The sequence below is a fragment of the Podarcis muralis genome, chromosome 6, assembly GCF_964188315.1.
Source record: "Podarcis muralis chromosome 6, rPodMur119.hap1.1, whole genome shotgun sequence".
Classification (NCBI taxonomy): domain Eukaryota; kingdom Metazoa; phylum Chordata; class Lepidosauria; order Squamata; family Lacertidae; genus Podarcis; species Podarcis muralis.
In genome coordinates, this window is record NC_135660.1 from 79,674,458 (window position 1) to 79,688,141 (window position 13,684).

A 13,684-nucleotide genomic window follows, 5' to 3' on the forward strand; every position below is an offset into this window, starting at 1 on the left:
CACAATCATAGTACCCTCAGGGATCCAAAATCCTTTTCCTTGCAAGGTCTGTGGTTTATACAGACATCTCCATTGACCTAATGTCTGGTAATAATACAAAACATTTGGGATTACAGCTAGAAGGCAGTTTAAAAGCATGGATTTTTTCCTCTCTGCCTTATGCAGCATACTTTGACAATGCAAGTTGTCACAGGAATACAAAGACGGGTAGATATTCTGCTATGCAAAAGTGGCCCACTTTTCCTAGGTTTTTCTGTATCCCCAAACTGGTGAGCAATAAGGTCCTGCTTCTGATGGTCAGAAGTTTAGCAGGGCTGTTGGCCTGGTTGAAAGAAGACAACAAGAATCAGAAAATATTCCTCTATGCCACAGGAGCGGCAAGGATCCTAACTGCTAAAAACTGGAAAAAAGAAACTGTGTCAACAAAAAGAGAATGGCAAGACAAACTGTTAGGGTATATTGAACTGGCTAGATTAACAGAGGCAATTAGAGATCACACTAGATAAGAGTTTCAAAAAGGATGGGGGAAATGCAGAGAATACTTCACAGAACAGTGCCCTAAAATACATACCTGGACTTGTTTCGATTAATGTCTGCAGGAGACTTTGTGGATATTTAAGTTATAATTAGAAAAATCTTAATAATTATTCATAAAGGAAACAGTTTATAAGAAGTAAATAAGGAGGCCAGATACAGGATAAAGGAAGTCTTTTATTTCGTTGTTTGTATTGTATGTTATGCTCACTGTATGTTATGTTCACGTTTAAAGAGGGTGGATTGTGTATTGGGGGGTGGGGGGGTTTATGTTATGCTGTAAATAGAATTCCAATAAAAATTATTAGAAAGAAAGAAAGAAAGAAAGAAAGAAAGAAAGAAAGAAAGAAAGAAAGAAAGAAAGAAAGAAAGACAAGAGATAGCTAGTTCTGGAACAACCCAACCTATGTCCGAGAAACAAATAGCACAAACCTGGAAGAAATGTCAGAGTCAGTAGCCTTATGGGATCAACTGGAAGTCTTTTGTCCTCTTGTGTTGGTAGCTACAATTACCGCTGACCACCTGAAATGATGGTGAGTGTTGTTGCTCTGCTATTTCTTTCTTCAGCGAGCTCCTGTGCTGGTACAGAGAGCAACGTTCCTGAATCTGAATACTAGAATCACTGGTATGATTCCTTGAGCGCCTTATGAAGTTACGCCATGGTCTGAGCTGGAGTAGCCTTTGTTATATGTTCTTGTGCAGGTGAGGAACAATTCCTTGAATTGGGCTATAGAGAAGAAAATGGCAGTTTTGCATTTTTGGGACTGGTTGAAAAGGCATGTGGGCGTTCCAGTGTAGTTTCCTTGTCGTTACCATGGGGATGGATGTTGCCTGAATGTCTGCGTACTCATAGCATGTATTTTTTATTCTTGGACATGCTTTACTAGAAATCACAAGCCTCACATTAAATTTGCCATATTCTTTCTGCACACAGTCAGGTAAAGGAAAGTAGCATCTTGAATATCACTTGCGCAACTTACTGTTCAAGCTAGAGGGGTACCGAATTTTGAAAGAATTAGAACAAACTATTCCTTCACCTCACAAACATGGCCACCCCTGCACCTCCTGATTTTAGAATTCACAAATGACTAACCACTCAAGTGGGCAGCCTCTGTCATGCCATTTGCCATCTTGATGCATTTCTACACAGTTCTCGTTGCCAAGATTATTTGGTTCTCCTGGGGCCCAGTTAGAGTAGCCAATGACGTCGCCATTCAGGTACTCAAACCTGCCTTCTGTCGCCATGTCATTGATCCCAAGGACTGCTCTTCTGTTATACCAGGTCACTATTTTTTGCAGGGCGCTGTTCTCTGCCGCATTCCTTGGGGAGGCAAGTGCGCCACCCATGCGCAAGCAGGTCTCACGCGCAGCATCATAATCACCTCTGGATCCATCTGTTTTGAATACCTTCTCACCAACCATCACGCCGTTGGGGGCAAGGAGAACTGGAAAGAGACAGGATTGCAAGGCTTTCAATCTAATACTGTAAAACGCCAGGTGCATTGATGGTACGGGCAGCATTTTATATTTCAGTGGAAGGAGAAAGGTTCTCAGTGTGGTTTAAAGCAGAGGAGAGGATGGGAGTAGTGGTTGCACAACGTATGGATGGCCATCGGCCACGGGTTCCCCATCACTTTTGTGAACTCAAATTGCATCAATAGTAAACTTGAGATGGCAAGAGCTGAGAGGACTCACTTTGTAGGTGAAGATTAAGGTATAATTATGATAGATATATAATTTTATTTTTTATTATGATTATGATAATTGATATTATTAATGTTCTTATCTATCTGGTTCCTCTTTTTCCCTTTAACTTTTCTTGTTCTTTTCTCTTTTAATTTTGTCTTTCTGATCCTATTTGTTCTAGGTATTATTTTACTGTATCGTGAAAACTTTAATAAAATATTTTGGGGGGAAATAGTCAACTTGAAGCTATATCAGCCTATTTGAACAAAAGCAAGCAATAATTTCCCTTTCTTACCTTTTTGAGTTTTGGTGATGGCAGATTTCAAACCCTCCAACTCTGTTTCCAAGCCCCTTATTTGTGTTTTAAGGCTTTCCAGCTCTGAATGAGAAAATAGTTGCATTAGATTTCCTGATCAACTGCAAACTCCAGAAGTGAACTTTTTCAAAATATGTATGGATAACAATCTATGGCCAAGCTTTCATGTAGCTACAGAGCTGTAGCTTTCATGTAGCTACAGAGTCCATCATTTGAGAACAGTGCACCTACTGTAAAACTATAATGTGCCAAGTGGTCCTCAGCTGCTCATTCTTTTAGGTTATTCAAATATTTTTTTACTGTATACAAGAAGCAGAATGAACTTCCTCCTCTTTAAAGAAGTCGAAGGGTGTTTGCCAACAGAAACAATAGCTATTCTGTTTCCCAACGTTCAGTATTTCTCTCCTGTTCTGCCTTCTGTAGGAAGGAAATGTAATACAAATAGTTCTTGAGCTCACTCATCTTGGCTGGTTCACTTGGAAATTTTTCTTCAGGTGCAAATTTTGTTAACTTCCTGGATGGCGAGTTGAACTTAAATGCCCTCTTGTTTGGAGATGGAATTAAAATAACCTCATGTTAATAATTGCAAGTGACAGATTTGTGCAGCCAACTATGGGAAGAGAGAGAGACGTTTTTGTGGAGAGTCTGTGCAAGTTTTTGCCCTGCAACAGGACAATAGTAGGTCCAGCTGGAGCCCTCTGGGGAAAGGGGAAGGGAGAGGACTCAGAGAAACCGCCAAGAGGTTTGCCTCTTAGGGTTGGGACAGTGTCTGCTGTGCAGCTTCTTTTCTCCCAGAGCTCAGAAAGTGCTTCTGTCTAAGGACCAGTAGCCCTGTGTGTTGGCTCTTAAGATTGCACTAATATTTATTTATTTATTTATTTATTTATTTATACCCCACCCATCTGGCTGGGTTTTCCCAGCCACTCTGGGCGGCTTCCAACAGAATATTAAAATACAATAGTCTATTAAACATTAAAAGCTTCCCTAAACAGGGCTGCCTTCAGATGGCATCTAAAAGTCTGGTAATTGTTGTTCTCTTTGACATCTGGTGGGAGGGCGTTCCACAGGACGGGTGTCACTACCGAGAAGGCCCTCTGCCTGGTTCCCTGTAACGTGGCTTCTTGCAGCGAGGGAACCACCAGAAGGCCCTCGGCACTGGACCTCAGTGTCCGGGCAGAACGATAGGGGTGGTTAATATTTGGATGTGGCTTCTCTTTTTGCACACACTGACACCACCACATTGGGGGAAGAAAGCCGACAACTGCCTCCCCAGAACCCCTAAGTGAGAAATGTCCACATGTGCACACCAGATTAGTAGTAACCACAACGCAGAGTAGTAACCGGGGGGCCACTAGGGAAGATGGCCGACAATAACATCTCTCCGACCCACACGAGGTAATTAAGAGCCTGGGATGGGAGTATGCAGCCTCCCTGCCCCCCCAAGGGAATGGGGGGGACTGCCCTTGCCTGCTGTGCCCATATACCACCCCCGAATTCGAGGGGGGTGGGGGCACTAGGCAGAAAGCCCTTGTGTGGACTTTGGCTCTCCTGGACACTGTCTCTGATTCGCTCCACTAGCTGCAGCAACTTCAAAAGAAACAATTAGGAAGAAGCAAATGCACATATCCTCAAGGAAGAATGGGGAGTAAAGACTGCTAATTGAAGGGATCTCTGAGAAAGAAGACGGGTCGGATAAACAGGAATATATCATGAGAAGACACATCAAGGCTTGGTATGTCGGCAACGGGACTGGAAGGGGGGGGGAACTTTCCTTTCTTTCTTCTATGTGATTAACCAATAATCCCCCCTCACAAGTCAGAAATGCTGCTTTAATGACCTAAGCTGCATGATTTAAGACTGTGTGGAGATAATTTCTAACCAAAAGCATGTTTTAAGGAGATCGTGGAAACTACAAGAGCTTTGGGATGACGCGGTAAAAAACAGCGTCGCCATTTATGTCTGGGAGGAGGAATGCATTTGTTTTCATACTGTGGGCGAACCTCCTCAGAGGACTAAAGAAGGCGACAGATTTGCGAAGGTTAATGATGAAAAGAGTGCTTTTATTTATGGAAGTGATGATATATGGAAACCATCTCGATATGGTTATTGGACGGACGGAAAAATTCACACAGGATTACAACTTGTGTTTACCTGCTTAAGGAGATTATCAGAAGAGATCACAAAGAAAAAAGAAAAATATATGAAAATAACAAGATGAGATGTGGGAACAGTAAGATAGGACTGGATAGAATTGTGAACATTATTTGGACAGATTTGTGGACATTAATGCAGCAGCAAGAAGATGATTGGAATCCCCTTCGGAACTTGAAATATGGATACCCCCAACAAAAAATTAAAATTCGGCTTTGTAATTCGGAATTTATGTGATGTGATTTGATTTGATTTGATTTGATTGGTCGGTTAATAAAAAAATATTTTTCTTAAAAAAAAAAGATTAGTAGTAACCAGGGCTTTTTTTCCCAGCCGGAACTTGCCGGAACTCAGTTCCGACCCCTCTCAGGTGGGTGCCATAGCCATTATAAGAGAACAAGGGAGGCATTCATGGTGAGTTCTGACACTTCTTTTTCAAGAAAAATAGCACTGGTAGAAACCATACAAGGGCATTTTATTTTTTAGAGGAAGAGAGTTGATTCAGAAGGAGAGAGCATCTTTCCTCATGGAGTCATGACTGGCCCAGAAACCAAAGGGATATATTTCTTCCTCACTCCTTGACTTTGAGAAGTGTCTGCGGACTTTCGGCCTAAACGTCAAGTCTTTGTATCACTTTTTTGCTAATCTCAATATGAGGCGGTTTTGAAATTCGATCCTCAATATACTTGCACATTGTAGAAGAAAACACTTTCTTCCAATCTATTTGATTGGAGCAATTGTAATTATGTTAATACTTTTCTTGCTGATTATGTGCCAGTTATGTGTTATACAGTGACACATTTCACTTTGACCAAATAAAAACATAAGGAGGTCAAACAATGCAATTGATATTGGATGGACTACTAGCTCCCCCCCCCCTTTAGATTATAAATCTCTGGTAGGGCTCATATTATTTTTTATTTTTGTACAGTGCCTAGCTGTGTTGTTGCTGATGACAATAATAATAATAACAACAACTGACAACAACAGCTTTTACCTGGAAGATTACTGTTTCCACTTGATCCCTTTCCACCTATAGAGCCTTTATCTCCTTCTGAACCAGGAATGCCAGTTGGTCCTGCTGGACCCTGTAGTCCTTGGGGTATTGGTAATCCTATAAAGAAGACCCAAATCAGTTAACTGATATGTGACTTAAAAACAACAACAACTCTGTTTTATAGTGCCTATCATTTGAGGTTACGTAGACAGTACTCCGCACTCTTGTGTCAGAACAGTCACCATCTCTCCAATGAGATTTTACTTGAGAATTGTGCCTCAGAGTTCTTTGGCTCCTATACTATAGTCCGTTAGTTAAGTGCTGATACCATAGTCCTCCATATTCAGGCATTTATTAGTTCTATCTGTGGAAGGGCCACAGAGATGTAGGGAGCTGTGAAGCAGACCAGCCTCTTCCTGCTTTGCCAGTCTGATTGGCTCCAGTACCAGCCACGAAGAAAGCAGATTGGTGCAGTGTTCATAGATCACAGAAGAGTCGGAAGGGACCCTGAGGACCAACCCCCTGCAATGCAGGAATATGCAGCTGTCTCATATTGGGGATCAAACTTGCAAAGCTGGCGTTATCAGCACCATGCTCTAACCAATGGAGCAATCCATCAGTTGGGATAGCTACCAACTATCCAGCTATCCCTTGGCTTCCCCAGTCCAATATCAGAAGCCTGGTACCCTTTGCTAGCCTGAGCAAAGGACACTCGAGTGCACAGAATGCGGCGAGGGGCAAGACCTGGGTAGGGCTTGGCAAGGTGGACTGAGAAGACTGGTGGGTTGCATTTAATCAGTGGGCTGCAAGTACCTCAACCCTTCTGTAGCATGTTAAACACCAGCTTGAGCATTGTGGCAGGAGCTTTTCGCTTATTTGATCTGCTATATGTGTCTTTGATTTTAGTGCATGTGATGAAGTAGCCTGTGGTTTACCTAAATTACAGTAGCACAACACCACAGAGCCTAGGGCTTGCCGATCAGAAGGTCAGCAGTTCGAATCCCCACGACGGGGCGAGCTCCCGTTGCTCGGTCCCTGCTCCTGCCAACCCAGGAGTTCGAAAGCACGTCAAAGTGCAAGTAGATAAATAGGTACCGCTCCGGCGGGAAGGTAAATGGCGTTTCCGTGCACTGCTCTGGTTCGCCAGAAGTGGCTTAGTCATGCTGGCCACATGGCCCGGAAGCTGTACTCCGGCTCCCTCGGCCAATAAAGCGAGATGACCCCAGAGTTGTCCGCGACTGGACCTAATGGTCACGGGTCCCTTTACCTTTACGTGTCTTTGTTTTATTTTAGTGCATGTGATGAAGTAGCCTGTGGTTTACCTAAATTACAGTAGTTAGATATTCTAGCCTTATGAAATACTATATTACCATAAAATAGTTCTTCCTGACATTGCTGCTATAAGGAACAGGAAGCTGCCCTGTCCCCCATTTCCTGTCACAGGGGCTTTGATCTATTGTCGTTAGCTAAAAAAAGAGCCCACACATACTTGCTCCAAGCTTGTATATGAGAACAGAGTGGATCAAGCTTATATAGAAGTTATTTACCCCATATTTACCCCAAAGTGCACAAAAAGAGAGTGCACCCTCCCCATAAATGTTCTGGTACCTTGATCTCCCTCTTCTCCTTTTGGTCTGGTCTCAGCAGATGCACATATAACTAATGTACAAGCATTAGGAACCCATCCTGGCAGAAAAAGCCTTGGAGCAGAGCTGGTGGTTCTCTGCAGAGATGCTCCCCTTACCAATGGAGAAAGTATTAGAAGTATCAGCATTGTCTGGATGTATGGTCTAAAATGGGGACAGAAACAAGCACAATGTCATTAGAAAAGAAGACAACTTAAACTCTGGTCACATGCATACCATACACTGAAAGCACATTTCCAGCACATGGTTTTCCCCAAAGAATCCTGGAAACAGTAGACTGTCACCCACAGAGCAACAGTTCCCAACACTGTTAAGAAACTACAGTTCCCACAATTCTTTTTAGAGACGTGTGCTCTAAATGTGCTTTAAATTTATGGTGTGGGTGTGACCTTTATCCTAATTAGCAGCTTCTGATTTTAAGAAGGAGATGGACAATATTTGACAGAGAATCGGAACAGATATGGATTTTCAGGATTGTGATTTCAGGTTCTGATCTGGAAAGACAAGGTTCAGTAAACATTGCTTGATGCCCTGTTGAAAGGGGAGAACTAGGGGAAACTGGGACCTTACAAAAGAGCAAGTTGGTGACCCAAAGATTAGAACAAGAGCCCAAAGGTCCTTACGTGTGGCACAAACAGGAAGTACCGCAAAGAATTAATTCATTGCTGAGTCAGGCGACGTGTGCAGTTTCAGCACCATAGTACACCAGCCTGTTGTGCCAGTCATGTTATAACTTGTGCCACCTGTTTTCTACAGCCTTTACATGGTAAGGTTTGGATAAAGAAAATAAAATTCTAAGTATCTGTAATATGCATCGCTGCTTTCGTCAGCAATGCCCAAGTTTTGGATCCTGAAATCTCTCAATTGCATCCTTTGAGTTCTGTGTGTCAAAGCAAACAGGCTGTGATTCCCACCCCACCCCCAGACAAATCATGCTGTCCTACAAGAAACTATTATCACTAGCAATAAGGGTTTACTTCCTACCCCATTCTTGTCCCTGAGTGCTAGCATGGTCAGCTGCAAAAGAGGGCTGGGCTCCTGTAGTTTTAATAGTCGTGCAAAAGTGGGGATTTCAGCAAGTGTAAATTGCATGCCCCTACCAGCTATCAACAACCTCAGGTATGCAGATGACACAACCTTGATGGTAGAAAGTGAGGAGGAATTAAAGAACCTTTTAATGAGGGTGAAAGAGTGCAAAATATGGTTTGAAGCTCAACATCAAAAAAATGAAGATCATGGCCACTGGTCCCATCACCTCCTGGCAAATAGAAGGGGAAGAAATGGAGGCAGTGAGAGATTTTACTTTCTTGGGCTCCATGATCACTGCAGATGGTGACAGCAACCATGAAATTAAAAGACGCCTGCTTCTTGAGAGAAAAGCAATGACAAACCTAGACAGCATCTTAAAAAGCAGAGACATCACCTTGCCAACAAAGGTCCGTATGGTTAAAGCTATGGTTTTCCCAGTAGTGATGTATGGAAGTGAGAGCTGGACCATAAAGAAGGCTGATCGCAAAAGAGTCCCATGGACTGCAAGAAGATCAAACCTCTCCATTCTGAAGGAAATCAGCCCTGAGTGCTCACTGGAAGGACAGATCCTGAAGCTGAGGCTCCAATACTTTGGCCACCTCATGAGAAGAGAAGAATCCCTGGAAAAGACCCTGATGTTGGGAAAGATGGAGGGCACAAGGAAAAGGGGACGACAGAGGATGAGATGGTTGGATAGTGTTCTCAAAACTACCAGCATGAGTTTGACCAAACTGTGGGAGGCAGTGGAAGACAGGAGTGCCTGGCGTGCTCTGGTCCATGGGGTCACGAAGAGTCGGACACGACTAAACGACTAAACAACAACATCAGCAACACAAAGGTGAGGAAGCCCTGTCATCTGTTGCATCTGGCCACCCTACAGAATACAGATGTATACTTTCTCCAATCCAAGTGAATGGGTGCGATTCCTTCCTATGCAAAAAAGTCTAACTTCTGCATCTCGGGGAATTGCTGAAGTGATGGTGAAATGCTGCCCTATCTGGGGCCTGGCTGCAACCCCTATGCATGCTTGCATGGGACTAAGTTCCACTGAGCACAGTAGGACCCTCCTTGTACAGAAAGAGTACCAAGAAATATAGCACAGCCTCCTGGGGGCCCTGCAATATATGGTACCTGTTCCCACCTTCCCTTCACTCCCGTTATAATCACAAGCATTTTGCTAATCTATACAGTAATCAAATGCATTTAGAGTATTTCGGTCCAATAAGTCCCTGTTGATTTTAGCACACTGAAAGAATAATATACAATCATTTATACCTGTTAGGAATCTTTGTTTGGTCCATGTTTGGAGTTCATATCAAAAGTCCAGTCCCTTTGTAATTTCCGTTTTGTTCCACAAAAGTCTTAGCAAGACTAATTTAGGAGGCATTCAGGATTCCATTTATAGACCAAGGGTTATGTAACAAGAGCTCATGTTTCTTATGCAAAGCATTTTAACCATAAATATTTTGCTTCACGATCGTCAAACTATCAAAGCAGGTCTGTTGCTTTCAAGTGGGACTTCTCAAGAGCATGGTTTCCGGGTTCCTGCTATAGTCGCTGTTAATCCAAGAAAGCGAAACACAAAGGAAGTATTGTCCAGTGGTGGTAAAATACATGCAGAGAACAATGGAGCTTGCCACTTCAAAGTAAACAATTCAAAACAAATTGTTAACTCATTACTGAACAATTTACAGTACTTGTTAAGGAGCAATTACTTAAATCAATCCACTGGTGGTAGCAAGCACATAATATTTGTGGCTTGGTTTTCTGTCTTGGGGGTGCTCCACTAATGGTACTTATAGTCACTTATAGTGGGAGTGTCAGGCAGTAAGCAAGTATTGAGATGATGTATTCCGTGTGATTTCTAAAATTCTGAATTTTACAGTGGTTAAAGACCCAGGCTTGACCTTGTTATCATTATTTTGAGGAGCAAATAAATATATGTTATTTAAGTGATTAATTAAAATCCATTTCCTGGGAGCGGCCCAGATACTGATCACATTCTTATGGAGAAGAGATTGTTAACTGTGTAAAACTGGTATGATAGCATTTGGATAGCATTTGCACTTGTAGGCAAACTAACACAACAGTGCTATAGTAGTCAGAGGTGACAGTACCAAATATGGTTTTTATGATAACTGGTCTCCATTTCTTTCATTAATTCCTCGTCCAAAGAACCTAGACTACCTTCTGTTTACTGTACTTTTTGGACAGGTATGTTAGACCAAACATCTTGATATTCCAGATTTTCTTTGTTTAGACTGACTCTTTCTAAAGTTTAAAGGTTGTGCTAATTTTATAAGTATGTTGTCATAATCAATACTATATGCTTGGCTTTTGTAGATAACATTCTTTCAAAAGTTTGTAATGAGGATACACAGTTCACATGTATTTCCTCTCTCCCAATGTGATCTTTAGAATGTTTTGATTGTTTTATGCCATGCTTACTGTTTCCTAACATTTTGCACTTTTTGAAACAAAAAATTGAAGATCTCTAAGAGCTTTACTGTATAAAGTGAACAATTGTACCCCCTCCCCTTTCTAATATCATCTAAAATATGTGAATATGCACAATATGTACACTGTTAATCTATTCTGTTGTTTAAACTTACTCAAGTCTTTGGCTCCTTTTCATACACCTCATGCTTGTAGCTCTCTCTAATATTTCTCAATACCTACCATGGAACACAGAACTCCAAATGAGGGACAATGCCAGGATGTTCAAGACTTGAAATCTGAAAATCCTTCAAAATGCTTTCTGAGGGTTGGAATTCCAAAAAGTGTGTGTGTGTGGGAGGGGGGGATTGTTCCAAGGTTCAGAGTTCCAAAAATTCCTGAACACTTGTTCCAGGGATAAAAATTCCAAAAAAGGTATGACAGCTGGAATTCTGAAAAATGCTGAAAACATGTTTCAATTAATCTGAAAATGCTAAAAAAAAAAAAAAAATAATCTGAGGGTTGGAATTCTGAAAATACCGCAAAATGCCTTCTGAGAGTCAAAATTCCAAAAATTCATGGGAAAGTATTCTGCATGTAGCAATTCTGAAAATTCACAAAAGGTTTAAATTCATTGTGATCCGATAAAAGCTGGAAAATCTCTTTTCCCAATGCTGGCTAAGGGCATATATGTTCTCTTAAAAATCATTTATAAGCTATTAAGCTGAAAAGTTGAAAGAGCAGAAAGAGCGCCCAGAATATTATTATTTTGCGATCAATAAGAAATGCTGTTCTCTTCGTGTCTGTGTTGGGAGGTTTCCCTGCTGTAACCATTGTTTGCTGTACAGTGGTACCTTGGGTTAAGAACTTAATTCGTTCTGGAGGTCTATTCTCAACCTGAAACTGTTCTTAACCTGAGGTACTATTTTAGCTAATGGGGCCTCCTGCTGTTGCTGCTGCACGATTTCTGTTCTCATCCTGAAGCAAAGTTCTTAACCCGAGGTGCTATTTCTGAGTTAGTGGAGTCTGTAACCTGAAGCATCTGTAACCTGAAGGGTCTGTAACCCAAGGTACCACTGTATTAGTTTATTATTGAACACCCACCTCCGAAAGTGGTATTTTTTCCTTATTTTCCCCCTTCACCCTGATTTGTATATGAATAGCTCTTGTAAAAGTAACAAACAAGGTGCCTTTATACAGGTGTGTTTCCTTCCAGAACCAACTGCCATGCCTTATCCTGATCTTAATACAGTATTCCTTTCTTTAACCATTATTTGATTTTGTAAAATGATAATCTTATCCATGGCTACATTCTGGCTGGAGAATTGTTTATCATTATTTATATTCTGTGATATTGTACCGTTCTATGTGCCAAACTATTGGGGGGGGGGTAATTTTTTTTATTTCTGCGGATTTTTCTCATTAATGCCCCTTTCTCATATCTTAAAAGGAAAACTGTTTCTATCATTTTTTTTTAGGAAATAGAAGAGCCGAACATGTCCTACTCATGGTCCTCTGACTCTTTTCCTGGGAGTTACATGAATTTTCTTTTACACCTGCTAACTGAAAAGACTGATGTTCTTCAGTGGTTGCAACTTTCTGCTCCAAAGGGAAACAAGAAAGAAAAAGTTGCTTGTTGCTTCTTCCTAGCAAAGTTTATGTCAACGTAAATGATATTCCTATCAATGGTTCATAGTCATGCTCAGGTGTCTTACAGGCCACATGAGGATGAAAAGGGAAATACTGAAAATACTGATATTGCTATGCATTATGCTTAAGTTGGATCATTGTGTTTGTCATAAAGTAACAACCCCTCAGATTAAGTGTATGTATATGATCTGATGGTTTGGTTGATATTTGCAGATTAATTTCCTTGAGTTGTGGGTTTAAATGTGTTCCCTACAAACACCAGAATCCCAGTCAGGGCTGTAGCCTGGGGGACATGGGGGGAGCGTAGCCCTGGGTGCATGATTCTGAGGCATGTGAAGAAGATGCCCAATGCAGAGATCCCCATTCTGCCTTGCCTGCCACCAGGGGTCTCTGGGCCCTGGAGCCCAGCCTGGCCTGGCCTTGCCACCACAACCTTGGCCTCCTCGCGGAATGGCTGTCCGGCCAGTGTTGGGTGATGCATCCACCAAGGGTTATCTTGGCCGGCCAGGCTCCCCCAGCGTGGGCAGGCAAGCGGCACAGTGCAGCCCCATGAACCCTCCATGTCCTGCGCCTAGCAGACAGTGTCAGTGGCGAGGGCTGGGCTGGTGCCTAATATAATGCACATTTGTATGTTATTTTCCACTGACAAGCATTTCTATGGCCGCTTTACCCTAGTATATCCATTTTTGCACACATTACATGGACAGAGAACAGCATTGCGAAAGTGCAGGTTTCAATGGGTGGCTTTCTTTCGTATCCTCTCACAGAAGGTAAGGTAAAGGGACCCCTGACCATTAGTTCCAGTCGTGACTGACTCTGGGGTTGCGGCGCTCATCTCGTTTATTGGCCGAGGGAGCTGGCGTACAGCTTCCAGGTCATGTGGCCAGCATGACTAAGCCGCTTCTGGAGAACCAGAGCAGCGCACGGAAACGCTGTTTACCTTCCCGCCGGAGTGGTACCTATTTATCTACTTGCACTTTGACGCACTTTCGAACTGCTAGGTTGGCAGGAGCAGGGACTGAGCAACGGGAGCTCACCCCATCACGGGGATTCGTACCGCTGACCTTCTGATCGGCAAGTCCTAGGCTCTGTGGTTTAACCCACAGCGCCACCCGCGTCTCTCACAGAAGGTAGGTCCTGCTCAGCGGCGTAGCGTGGGTTATCAGCACCCGGGGCAAGGCAAGTAATTTGCGCCCCCTAACCCGGGGCAAGGCAAGTAATTTGCGCCCCCTAACCCGG

The 13,684-nt window shown here is 42.6% G+C and overlaps 1 protein-coding gene across 1 annotated transcript; it reads right to left on the reverse strand.

Moving 5' to 3' along the window:
• Nucleotides 1-691: 691 nt before the first annotated feature.
• LOC114597102 (pulmonary surfactant-associated protein D-like) lies at nt 692-10,540 on the reverse strand. Its single transcript, XM_077930607.1, has 5 exons — nt 9,635-10,540; nt 7,293-7,474; nt 5,685-5,801; nt 2,516-2,599; nt 692-1,979 (listed from the first exon to the last, which is right to left on the reverse strand). The coding sequence occupies exons 1-5, from the start codon at nt 9,658-9,660 to the stop codon at nt 1,606-1,608; spliced, it is 783 nt and encodes a 260-aa protein (XP_077786733.1). The 5' UTR covers nt 9,661-10,540; the 3' UTR covers nt 692-1,605.
• Between the last annotated feature and the right edge of the window lie 3,144 nt (nt 10,541-13,684).